At 41.9% G+C, this 13422-nt stretch overlaps 1 protein-coding gene across 3 annotated transcripts in view; it reads left to right on the top strand.

The window, feature by feature from the left end:
* The first annotated feature begins 570 nt into the window (after positions 1–570).
* Positions 571–13422, top strand: part of GMPS (guanine monophosphate synthase) — a 78835-nt gene continuing 65983 nt past the window's right edge. Inside the window, exon 1 of one of the 3 annotated variants that reach the window (XM_015066027.3) lies at positions 571–707. In XM_015066027.3, the coding sequence (XP_014921513.1) occupies positions 663–707 (45 nt within the window). In that variant the 5' untranslated portion in view covers positions 571–662. The other 2 variants (XM_027061555.2, XM_027061556.2) reach the window with 2 other exon arrangements.

The following is a 13422-nucleotide window of genomic DNA, read 5'->3' as shown; positions in this document are numbered from 1 at the left end:
GGAATTGTTGATTTTGGGGCCCAAAATGCCATTGAACATCTAACTAGGGATTTACAGGGTAATATGGATCTGGAGCTCAGAAGAGAGAGCTGTTATAGAGCCTATTAAAAGATATTTTAAAACGAATTTATATTTTTAAAAACCCCAGAGAAACAAGGTGAAAAGTTAAGATGAGAAGAGAGTTAGGAATGGAAATATTGAAGAAAAGCAACACTGAAGCCTTCTCCTGTAGGAAGATATAGGAAGAGGAGCAAGAAAAGGTGACCAAAAGAGCATGAGCTAGCCTTAAAAAAAAAAAAAAAAGTGACCAAGAACAATCTTACAGGTGAAAAGACACCTCTAATGGTGTGTCTGTAAGCGAAATCCAGTTTCAAGAAAGAGGGAGGGGTCAAGTCAAAAGTTGCAGAGGACCTTAAGATTTAAGGATTGTGGTACATGCTGATATGCTTAGCCATAAACACAGGTGACCATCAGAACATATTTAAAATAGGCATTATCTAGTATAGATGGGCTTTAGCCAATCCTTAATACTGGCACATCATATTACATTCCATTCCATTCTGGGTCAATATTGATGCAACTGAGTCTTTCCTATTGGTTACTACACCGTTCTCTTACTACACCGTAGGTTCATACGGACCTACCAAGAGAGCCCAGTATCCATGGCTTTAGAAAGTTCAAGTATCCATTTTTCAACTCAAAAAAGGGTAAGTGAAATACTTTCGTTGACTCCAAGGCCTGATAAGATTTGGGGCCTTTTGTTCCTGAAACTAATAAACCGTCTATCCTTTCCCAGATCAGGTACCCCTTACCTCCTATAATGAGAGGCAGAGAAGAACATTATCTCACCGAGCCTCATTTTTTTTATTATTATTAGTAAAAAAATGTATAAGAACATAAATCCGACCTCAGTACTTTCGTGGAATTGGTTAGAATAAAATGGAGGTTTCGCAAATCAGGGTTGTCTTATTCAGGCTTCTTGACACCTGGACTAGAGCCTGACACATAGCATAGGCTCAGCAAATGACTGTATTGTAATAATTGAATATTTGTTAGAAGGCTTTGTTAATCTGGAAGCTGTTCCAAGTGTTACTTATTCTCCAACCCCGATTTAGGCTCCCAGGTGACCAAATTTAAACAACTCCTCTTGATGGGTGCTAAGGAGTAGCTGGAAGGACTATAGCCCCCTCCCCAGAATAAATAAAAACATTGGAGGCTGTGCAAACAGAACTTCGTGGCCAGTTCCCTGGCCCACCATCCCACCAGATTGCCGCTCCCAAACCTCTTCCTTTTGAAAATCTGCACCCGTTGTAGAACTTTTGGGACCCTATGTGAGCAAGTCTCGCTTTGATGTCTCTGGAGATGTTACCACAAAACTCTTCATAGTAGCCCTGGCCTCTTCAACATCCCTCAACTTGAGATGCGGCCGCGAAAACGGCTAAGAGCTCCCCCAGGGGCCCAGCCCTCGGGAGGCTTCTTAGTCCGCGCCCCCAGCCTCTCACAGTGGTTAAAGGATGCCGGCAGGCAAGCCTATGAAAAGCTCTTCGAGGCTTAGGGTTTTCTCGGAGGTGGACCTTGGGGGCGAAGGTGGGGCCGCCCGCCAAGGGCCCCTCCTCCCGCGGCCCGTCGCCCGGTGCGGGGGCGGGAAGGGCGGAGCCGGGCTGTTAGCTGCGGGCTCCTCCTCCCAAGGGCAGGCCAGGGGAGGCGGAGGCGGGGCAGGTTCCTAAATGGGGCGGACTTTGGCGGCGGAGGCGGGGCCAGACGCCGCGGGCACTTCTTCCCTTGGGCGGGCAGGCCGGAGAAGCGGCGGTTTTCTTTTCCCGGGGGCGGGCCTCGGCGGCGCGAACGGACCTGGGGGCGGGGCCGGGCCCCGAAGGCCCCTCCTTCCGAGGCGGGCTTGTTTGGCCGTGGCGGCAGCTGCGGGGTGTCCGCGGTTTGGCTGCCCAGCCAAACGGGCTCTGGCTCCTCCCAGTGGCCGGCCGGGGCGGAAGCAGGAGGCGGGGGCAGCGTGCGCGCTGCTGGTCTCCTCTCCCGCGGCGCTGGGGCCCGCGTTCCGCGGCTGCTGCTCGATTCGGCGCCTCGCAGTCGGCCAGCTCCTCTCGGCGCCCGCCGGCTTCTGGACCAGGCCTCCTTCTCAAGCCCCGGCCCGCGGCGTCGACCCCGCCAGCCCTCTACCGCCCCGTCTCATAGTGTGGCCACCGCTGCCGCGGCCCCAGCCCCGATGGCTCTGTGCAACGGAGACTCCAAGGTCAGTCTTTCGCGTGGGGGTCCCTGCCTCGCCGCTTCCGGGCGCAGGCGAGGCTCCGGGGCCGGGGAACCACCGCTCGACCCCCCCTCCCCCCAGCCCGTCAGCGCAGCCCTGCGGCCCGGGCAGCTGCGCGTCGGAGAGTCCTTGGTCGGGGCCTGTGGCATGTTTTCTCCTCGGGAGCGGCAGGTGCTTTGTTGATTTTGTCTGCGTGTCGGGGTTTCTGCGGCCGCCGGTCTTTGGGCGTCGGGGAGGGCGTCAGCCTCCCGCGGCCGCGCCGCTGGCCCCCGCCTCCCCCGCGCCGCTGTGGGGCTCGGAGCCCGGGGAGCGCGGCCGGAGGGTGGAGGTAGGGAGGCCAGCGGGTTGTGCGTGTTTGCTTCCTCAGCCCTCACCCTCGTCCCTTCGAGAGGCTGGGGGCCTTTTGTGGATCTCCGGGGACCCGCCGAAGGCAGGGCAGGGTCGGGGCCTCGCGTGCGGCTTTCGAGCCGTGCCGGCCTCCCGTCTTCCCGCCACCCCATTTCCCGCCTGCCTTCGGTGGGGCCCTCCCCGTACCCTAACGCCGGCCTTGGGGTCCGCGGCGGCGAGGCCGCGTGACTGCGGCTCCCCTCGCCTCCCCCCTCCTCCGGTCCTGGTCCCCAGGTCAGTCCCTGGTCAGGGCCCATGGCCCCTCACTCCGCTGCCCTACCCCCCCCCCCCCCCCCCCAATCCTCCGAGGGCTGGAGCGTGGGTCTAACCCCGCCCCCAGTCGCTGGCTGCTTTTACTCGTTTGTTGGCGGTGGATCCCCCTCCCCTCGGTGCGGATCCCTCTCCGGGACGCGAGCCGCGGCCGCCACCGCCGAGGGCTGGAGAAGTGGGGAATCCCGGCGTGCTGGAAAAGTTGCTAACTCGATGTGGGGAGAGCACGTTTGGGCCGCCGCTGCGCTTCTCGTCACCTCCAACTCACTTTTTTCTTTAGACCTCTTCGTCCGTCTCGCTTCTGAAATTGAGCACCTTTGCTTTCACTTCTGTATTAAAATTTTCGTTGGCTTGGCGTTCTTTCAGACCCTTACAAAGTCGTTTTTGTCAGCGGGAAACTGCAGTTTTGAATTGGGATTAATTTGAGCAAGATGTACCTCCTGTATGCTGTTTAGAGCCTCGCTTTGAGAAATTACTTTAAATTTCATTCGGGTGTGTGGGATTTTAAAAGTCAGGTGGGAATTGGTGTTCTAAGTCAGATAGTAGTGCCTTACTCATGGTATTCTGTTTCCAAGGTGGTGCCTAAGTGTCACTTGCTAGTAGGTCCTTTTTTGCTAATGATTGCTTAGTTCCTCGTAAACATTCAAAAACTATTTGTTGAGCAAATGAGAAGAGATAGTAAGGTAGCGATATGCGCTTTTAAACCAAGGAAACTGATGCTTAGACTCCGTGAAGCTCTTGTCTCAGGATTATGAAGGTAAATGAAGACCCTGAAGTAGTTTCAGACCTCAGAAGCGAATGTAAACCTCATTGTACAGCTCTTTACAGTCTGTACATTTGCAAAGCATTTTTGTTCTCTCTTTTGAGACTTATAACTTAGCTTTGTGCTCGTAGAAGAAATGACTGTACCAACAGAACTGAAACCTAATTTACAGACTTTGAAAAATATGTAGTGGTATAAGAGTATTTTCAGGAAATTAACTGGCAGCAGGAAGTTAAAGATTCAGTTTCCAATTTATTTGTCTCAGGAGTATGGAACATAAACTTTTTTTCTAGTTGACACTTTGGTTTAACTTGCATTTTAAAGAGAGTCTTGATCAATTTGATGTATTTGAGCTTCAAGTGAACTGCTGATTTTTTTTAAATTTCAAGGTCCTTTATGTTTTATAGCATACTCAAGCATGTGTATTTTTATTTTGGACTAATAGATGTGAACCAGATTGGAAGCATTTTCAGGAGGAGCCATCAGGGAAATAATATACTTCATTAAATATATTATTATTTCATGTACGAGTAAGGAGAAAAAAAAAACCCTACAATTAAACCATGATATGTCATTGACATCGTATTGACAAGTAAAGAGATGTAGAAGTAAAGTAGGTGAAATGAGATATTTCTAAGAGGTCTGTCTGGAAATCTGAGTAGGTATCTCTTTTTTATAGTTTACTCCTGAATTACTCTTCTCTGGAGTGAAATACAAGTACTGGCCTCAAGCTTTGGCCGCAAGCTTACTTTGCGCATAGATTGTGTTTCTGACGATTGTATGTAAATCCTGGTTCATAAATTAAAGAGGCGATTTCAGTTTCTATCCTGGCACATTTCAATTTGTATCAGGATTTTCTTTCTTTCTTTCTTTCTTTCTTTCTTTCTTTCTTTCTTTCTTTCTTTCTTTCTTCCTCCCTCCCTCCCTCCCTCCCTCCCTCCCTCCCTCCCTCCCTTCCTTCCTTCCTTCCTTTAATCTCTACACTCACTGTGGAGCTCAAAACCCCGAGAAAAACCTGGAGATCAAGAGTTGCAAGCTCTACTGACTGAGCCAGCTATAGGCGCCCCTGTATCAGGATTTTCTAAAGTGACATTTTTATGTGATAGAAATCAGGGAGAGACCTAAAATCTGTAAAAGCATTTGGGCTGAATGGTTAACCACCTAAAGCAGAGGTTATTGTTTTCTTGGTTAAGGAGTTGACATAATGTTATTTAATTAAGAAGTTAAGATCATATTTAATAATGTCTTTAAAAACTTTTTACAGCTACTTGATGTTGTATATGAATTGTATATAGGTCAAGTATGAGACATAGTAACTATTTTCTGTTTTACTGAGGCAGGATTATCAGAATATTGTTCTTTGGACTCCGTGTCAGGTTTCCCTTTTTTTTTTTTTTTTGCCTTATCTAAGCCTCAGACTCTTGGTTCCAGTAGAGGTGGGACCTGCTCCATCACCTTTCCTGACATGTTGACTAGGGTAATCATACTTGAATTAATGTGTTTTTAAAGTTGATTGCATGTGATACAGAATCTTTAATGACCTCTAATGTTAAACTTCTTTTTTATTAAAAAAAATTTTTTTTAATGTTTATTTTTGAGAGAGAGAGAGACAGAGCTCCAGAGGCAGAGGGGCCGAGAGAGAAGGAGACACAGAATCAAAGCAGCTCCAGGTTCTGAGCTGTCAGCACAGAGCCCGACGCGGGGCTCGAACTCATGAACTGTGAGATCATGACCTGAGCTGAAGTCGGCCGCGTAACCGACTGAGCTACCCAGGCGCCCCTAATGTTAAACTTTTAAATTTGGCATTTCTAAATTTAAGTTTTTGAATTGAGTTGAAAGATGATGAGATTTTTAACCTGGGATGCATTGACAACTGTCCTTTTATGATAATCCTATATAGTACATATTTTTTTGAAAGGTCAAAGATTTTTTTTGCCTCACATTTTAAAATATTTGTGAAGATGCTCATCTAGAATGTAAGAGCTGTTACAAAAGGAATAGTTTTTATTATTTACTGTCGTTAGACATGGAAGGTTTTGAGACTTGGAAGGTTTTGAAATTCCTCCAGGAACCTCAGAGAGCCTTGTCTTTAGCGAGGCCAACTTGTTACTTAAGGTAGATGATTGTCTTTTAAGAATTTTTTAAAGATGTAGACTTGTCTTATACTCGTTCAAATGTATTTGATACTTTTTAAAAGGCTATTTAATGAATTATAGTCCAAAGGATGCTGTTTGAAGTAAAGAATAATTATTTGCTATACAGAACAATAAAATGTATCTCTGTTATGCTTAAATTGTCTTCATGTTTCCTTCTAACCTAAACTCTGTTAGATGCTCAAGATGAATGAAGTCCTCAGGGATAAAACAATTCTGAAGCACTTTGTGAATCAATGGAAAAGTAGTCTCATAGAATTTGAATATTTGTATAGCATATATAATTCTGGGTTGTGTAGAATAGAATGCTTTTTTTTTCATGCATTTTGTAGAATAGAGACATTTCTGTATTTGCTTAAGAATCACAGTGGTTCAGGGGCGCCTGGGTGGCTCAGTCGGTTAGGCCTCAGACTTCGGCTCAGGTCATGATCTCGCGGTCCGTGAGTTGGAGCCCCGCGTCAGGCTCTGTGCTGACAGCTCAGAGCCTTGGAGCCTGTTTCAGATTCTGTGTCTCCCTCTCTCTCTGCCCCTCCCCTGTTCATGCTGTCTCTCTCTGTCTCAAAAATAAGTAAACATTAAAAAAATAAAATAAAAAAGAATCACAGTGGTTCAAAAAAATAGCTTTACTATAGTAATAATGTGATAGTGGTTTTCTTCTTTTTTAATTTTTTTAATGTTTATTCATTTTTGAGAGAGAAAGAGACAGAGCCTGAGCAGGGGAGGGGCAGAGAGAGAGAGAGGGAGACACAGAACTCGAAGCAGGTTCCAGGCTCTATGCTGTCAGCACAGAGTCTGACATGGGGCTCGAACTCCTGAACTGTGAGATCATGACCCAAGTCCAAGCCAGACCCTCAACTGACTGAACCACCCAGGCGCCCCTATTAGTTGGTTTTCTTATTGGTGGGCTCTTGCCATGGCTTCAGGTTCATGGTTTGAGGATTAAGGACATGGTTATATAGTTATGTCTGTACATTCCCTGATATAAGCCTTTATAATGTGATAGGAAGTAAGATGTTTGGTTATAATAGTGTGACTATATATTCTCTTTGCAAAACTGGGGCGTATAAGGACATAAAAGAACATAAAAGAAGTTGCTGAAAATAAATTTGTAATTGCTGTAAAATGAAATATTACCAAATGAAAAGTTTGGATTCATGCAATATAGTAAATAAATGGCAAAACTCCTGTAGCAAGAATGCTCAGATTACTGTCTGAACATTATGTGCAGGAACACACGACATCTCTTTTTTGCATATATTTTACAAACACCTTATTCACATTTCCCATTGACCTAGTGGATGGTGGCCTACAGGTTTGGAGCATCTTGCAAGCTGAGCAGCGGCTGTGTGGCACAACTGAGCACTCAAGACTGGATAGAGTTAGCTATCCCTAGTTGCCGAGGGTCCAAGTGTACTTCATTTTATCAGAAATGGATAAAAAAATGGGTTATCAGATTGAACCTGAAGTTAGAAGTGAGAACTGTATATTGCACCTGCACTCTATGCAGAACTAGACAAAACCATGTCAGAAGGTGGAAATATAAAGTGAAAGTATAATAAACCCATCTGATGTTACTTAAATGCAGCTATTCATAAGCATATGTGTAAAACTGAAGAATATGTTAAGCTGGGTGGGGTGTTGGAATAACAGGTGTAAATTAGGATCCTTTTGGGCAAACTGCCATATGGTCACTTCAGTTATAGAGTACATATTGTCCTGAGTCTGGATCTTGATTTCACAGTGACAGGTATTTAAAATTTGGCTAAAATTTAATCCTAATATATATATATATATATATCAGAGTAGTTATTTTTGAGTTAATAAAATTCTGAGTTATGAAAATTCTTAAAAATTGAGTGTCAAATTGCTTGTTTTCTAAAAGATGAGAACCAGCAGTGTTGAAACTGACCAAAAGGTAAAATAATCTGCTCTAATCTACCATAACAGATGTTTCCCAAACTTTTAAAGCTGCCTGGACTTGCGAAATTCTGTTATTCCTGTTTGTCACCAGGAGAATAGAATCCTTTTTCTGTCTTAAAACTTACAGAGATCTATGTAAATTTAAGACACCCTCACCTTGTCTATAATTTGGAGAACTAGTCTTAGTAATTTTTCTCCTCTGAGTCTCATTATGAATATAAATTTAAGACTCCAGAATTCTAAAATGCTGCTTTGGACACATTTTGGATGAACAATCCGAAATTAATTTGGGAAAATTTAGATGAATATAAAAATACAGATAAATCATTGTTTTGATGTGTTTATTAGTAATAGTGAAACTTTTTATGCTGTGATTTTTCCTTCTTTAACTTAAAAAAAATTTTTTTTAATGTTTATTTTCTTTGAGAGAGCATGAGCGGTGGAGGAGCAGAGAGAGAGGGAGACACAGAATCTGAAGCAGGCTCCAGGCTCTGAGGTGTTAGCACAGAGCCGGATGCAGGGCTTGAACTCACAAACTGTGAGATCATGACCTGAGCCAAAGTTCGATGGTTAACCGACTGAGCCACCCAAGTGCCCCTTCCTCCTTTAACATTTTTTTTTTTCCTTTAACATTTTATGAAAAACTTTCAAGCTAACAAGTTAGAAGAAATTTTAGTCACCATTTAGGCATATACCTAGATTCTACTCTTCACTTTTATTAAAACAGTTTTATTGAGATATAATTCATATACCATAAAATTGTGCCAATATAAAGGGCACAATTCAGTGGTTTTAGTATATTCACAGATTTGTATGACCGTTGTCACCACAGTCAATTTTGGAACATTCTCATCACCCCCAAAAGACATCCTGTAGCTTTTAGCAATCAGCCCTCCTTTGGCCATCTGCCTTTTTTTCCCAATGCTAGACAGCTACTAATCTTTTTTGTCTCTGTAAGATTTGCCTTTCTGAACATTATATATGACTAGAATCTTAAAATATGTAGTCTTTTGTGACTGGTTTCTTTTAGTATAATGCCTTCAAAGTTCATCTGTCTTATAGCATGTGTTAAGTACCTTATTCTTTTTTGTTACCAAATAATGTTCCATTGTATGGATATACCACCTTTTATACATTCATCAGTTGATGGACACTCTTGATATTATACATAATGGTTCTATGAATATTCCTGTACAAGTGTTTGTGTAGACATAAGTTTTCATTTCTTTTGGATGTGTACTGGGGTGGAATTGCTGGGTCATATAGTAATTCTGTGTCTAACCTTTTGGTGAACTGTCAGACTTTTCCAAAGTGGCTGCAGTATTTTCTATTTTCTGTCAGTAGTGCATGAGGTTCTAATTTCCCCACATTTTACCAACACTTGTCTTTTGGATTATAGCCATCATAGTGGGTGTGAAGTGGTATTTCATTATGATTTAGATTTGCATTTCCCTAATGACTGATGATGTTGAACATCTTTTCATGTGCTTATTGTCCATTTGTATATTTTCTTTGGAGAAATGTCTGTTCAGATCATTTGCCTGTTTTTGAAAGTAGGTTACTTGTCTTTTTGTTGAGTTGTAAGAGCTCTTTATTCTAGTGACAAGTCTCTTATCAGAAATATGCTTTGCAGATATTTTCTGCCATCCTCTGGATTTTTACTTTTTTTAATGGTGTCCTCTGATACATAAAAGCTTATAATTTTGATGAAGTTCAACTTATTTATTTCCTTTTGTCACTTTAGCTTTTGGTATCTCACCTAAGGAACATTTCCTTTTTTTTTTTTTTTTCCTTCAAGTTTTTATTTAAATTCATTAGTTAACATATGGTGTATTACTAGTTTGGGGAATAGAATTTAGTAATTGGTCACTTAAATATAGCACCCAATGCTCATCACAACAAATACCCTTCTTAATGCCCATCGCCCTACCCACCTCGCCTCCAGCAACCCTCAGTTTGTTCTCTATAGTCAAGAGTTTGTTTTATAGTTTGCCTCCGAAGAAGCATTTCCTAATGATCTTAAACCTTGTGTAATTGCCTATGTTTTCTTCTAAAGCCTTTGTAGCTTTAGCTTTTACATTTAGGTCTTTGATCCGTTTTGTTGTGAGACTCTAAGTTATAATTTGGTGGAACATTTTCGTATTATTGCATTATCGTCATGAACTGTGAAATCTGTTCCTTCCAACTCCAACATCTGACTGAGTGAAATAAGGTACCAGATTTACAGCATTAGACTGAGCAGGTAACTTTTTAAAAAGTGATTAAAGGGAATTAGGAATAAAAGTATACATTTTTAATGGATGGTTAATTGGATGCTTAATCTACTTAATGGATTTAACCTGATAGATTTTTGGTTTTGTAATGGAGTGATTCTTAGATTTGACTGAATGTTGGCCTTGTTTTTGACACCATGGCAGAGCTTGACAATCTGGTCCCCCCCCCCCCCCGCTGAAGGATGAAGGTAAATAGTTGCTTATTGTAGCATTGTTTTTTGGTTTGTGGAGACAAATGGTTTGAAAAGGTCACTAATAGGTATTTTGTTTGGCTTGTTTTTATTGAGGCAAAATGTGCATAGTTGAAATACACAGATCTTTAAGTGTACAATTTGAATTTTTTAAAATTTATTTTGAGAGAGAGTGAGCACAAGCAGGAGAGGGGCAGAGAGAGAGGAAGAATGACAATCCCAAGCAGGCTCTGTACTGTCAGCACATAGCCCATCTTGGGGCTCAGACTCCCCAAACGTGAGACCTGAGCCGAAATCAAGAGTTGGGTGCTTGCTTAACTGACTGAGCCACCCAGGTGTTCAGTGTACAATTTGAATTTTGACACATACACACACACACACATGTATACATATACACAAACAAACACACCTATGTAACCACTTCTCCAATCAAGATCTAAAACATTTCTATCATTTCCAAGTTCCTGTGTGCCCCTTTGACACTTAATCCCTCCACTCCTCTAGCAGCAACCATTGTTCCCATTTTTATAACCAGACATTAGTTTTTGTCTGCTTTTGAACTATATATAAATGGAATCATACAGTGATTGTGGCTTCTTTCATGATGTTTTTGAGATTTATCCATGTTGTTGTGTCAGTAGTTAGTTCATTTTTATTGTTGCATAGTATTCCACTGTGTGGATATACCAGAATTTGTTTATCCATTCACATGTTGATGGCCATGTGTTCTGTTTCCAGTTTTTGTGGACATAGATGTTCATTACTCTTGGATAAATATTTAGGAGTGGAATTCTTGGGTCAGAGGAGAGCCCCTAATAGGTTTTGGTATTTTCTATTTTGTACAGTTTAAAATATTTAGGTTATAATAATAAATTACTTGATACCTGGAAGAGATAAACCTTGGTATAGTAAAACAGACTTTAAAAAATTACATCATAATATTTTATCTTTAAGAATATTTTCAAAAGTACCTCGTTCAGCTGTATTTTAATGGAAATAGTATGTGGTTTGTGGGCAAAGAGGCTACTTTTGGATTGGCTTTATAAATCTGTACCAGTAGAAATGAATCACTTCTTTATTTGATAATAACAATCTGAATTTTAAATTCAAAAATAATTTGACAATAAAGCTGATGAAAATAGAATTGGATGGGGCACCTGGGTGGTTCAGTCAGTTAAGCGTCCGACTTCAGCTCAGGTCACGATCTCATGGTCCGTGAGTTCGAGCCCCTCGTCGGGCTCTGGGCTGATGGCTTAGAGCCTGGAACCTGCTTCTGATTCTGTGTCTCCCTCTCTCTCTGCCCCTCCCCCATTCATGCTCTGTCTCTCTCTGTCTCAAAAATAAATAAACGTTAAAAAAAAATTTAAAAAAGAAAATATAATTGGAAGCACTTGATTTAATAAGGCTGGGTTTTTATTTTTGTTTTTATTATTTATTTATTAAAAAAAATTTTTTTTAACGTTTATTTATTTTTGAGACAGAGACAAAGCATGAACGAGGGAGGGTCAGAGAGAGGGAGACACAGAATCTGAAAACAGGCTGCAGGCTCTGAGCTGTCAGCACAGAGCCCGACGTGGGGCTCGAACTCATGGACCATGAGATCATGACCTGAGCTGAAGTCGGCTGCTTAACCGACTGAGCCACCCAGGCGCCCCCTTTTTTTTTTTTATTTTTTTTTAACGTTTATTTATTTTTGAGACAGAGACAAAGCATGAACTATTATTTATTTATTTAAAGTTTATTTAGTTATTTTGACAGAGGCAGAGATAGCATGAGTTGGGGAGGGACAGAGAGAGAGAGCGTGGGGGAGAGAGAATCCCAAGCCAGCCCATGCTGACAGTGCAGAGCCCTACACAGGGCTCGAACCCAGGAACTGTGAGATCATAACATGAGCCAGAACCGAGTCCAATGCTTAGTCGACAGAGCCACTGAGGTGCCTCTGTTCTTTTTAAATGCAACCTTTGGAATTGATGCAGTATTTGCATATAAAAACTATTTTCAGGTTTTTGATAAGAAAATTACTATCAATTTGTCTGTGAGGCGTATTATCCTTGTATGGCAAATCTTGGATTCACCAGGACTAGGTCTCCAGAGGTTAATTAATAGTGCCTCTAAGTGGTTCCTCTTCCCTAATGTCTTTCCTTCATTAGTTACCCCCTTAAAAAAATTTAAGTATGCATTTATGTTTTAAATTTACAAAGCTAGAGAATCTGTATAATGTGTATTTTTTTTTAAGTTTATTTACTTTGAGAAACAGTGCGAGTGGGGGAGAGGGGCAGAGAGAAACCATACCCAGCAGTTTCCCTGCTGCCAGTGCAGAGCCCGATGCAGGGCTCAAACCCACGAAGCTGTGAGATCATGGCCTGAGCTGAAATGAAGATTCAGATGCTTAATCGACTGAGCCACCCAGTCACCTTCAGTGTAATCTGTATCTTAAAGACAGGGTCATAGAGACCTAAGCATGATTATAGCCATTTTGTATACTTCTGCCCTGTGTTCTTACGTATTTTTGCATGTATTTCCAGGGAAAGCAGGATCATGGTTTTTTGATTTAGAACCTGCCATGGATGCTTTGGTGTTAGTTTTTTGTGAAATTTCACTTTAGGTGGCAGTAAACATTTTCAGAAGGATGTGTCATACTGATTTATTGCTGACAAGTTTATGGGTCAGCTCAGCACTGCTGAGCTCTACTACTTTCATCCTTCCGCCTAAGCCAAGATGTCTTATGGCATGGCACTCTCACTTCTGCTCTCATTACATAAGCCAAAACTAGTCTCATGGCTGAGTCTGATGTCAAGAGTGAAGAAACATATTCCACCTAAAACAGAATGAACTGCAAAGTCACATGAGAAACGGCATGGATGTGGGGAATAGTGAAGAATTAGGGCCAATTGTACAGTCGATTACGTATAGAATGTTAAAAACATGCATATGTAGAGCAGAGAGTATGAAGTCCCTACCTAGCTAAACGGTTACAAGCACATGGTCAATCTTTCTTCATATATATTTACTTAGTGCCTCACAGAGTTACATACATATTCTCTATTTTGTATGTTAAGATTGATCAGTTGATTCAGGTATTGCCAACATAACCATTTATTATCAAGTTTCTCATGAATCTTTCACCTAATGATTTTAATAACCAATGCCTAGTTTAGTGCTTGTCATAGATCTGCTGTAAAGAACCAGTTTTTAAATTTTC

Source organism: Acinonyx jubatus, chromosome C2, assembly GCF_027475565.1.
Source record: "Acinonyx jubatus isolate Ajub_Pintada_27869175 chromosome C2, VMU_Ajub_asm_v1.0, whole genome shotgun sequence".
Lineage (NCBI taxonomy): Eukaryota > Metazoa > Chordata > Mammalia > Carnivora > Felidae > Acinonyx > Acinonyx jubatus.
The sequence above is the reverse complement of the archived record's forward strand: the minus strand, read 5'-3'. Positions and strand labels throughout refer to the sequence as shown.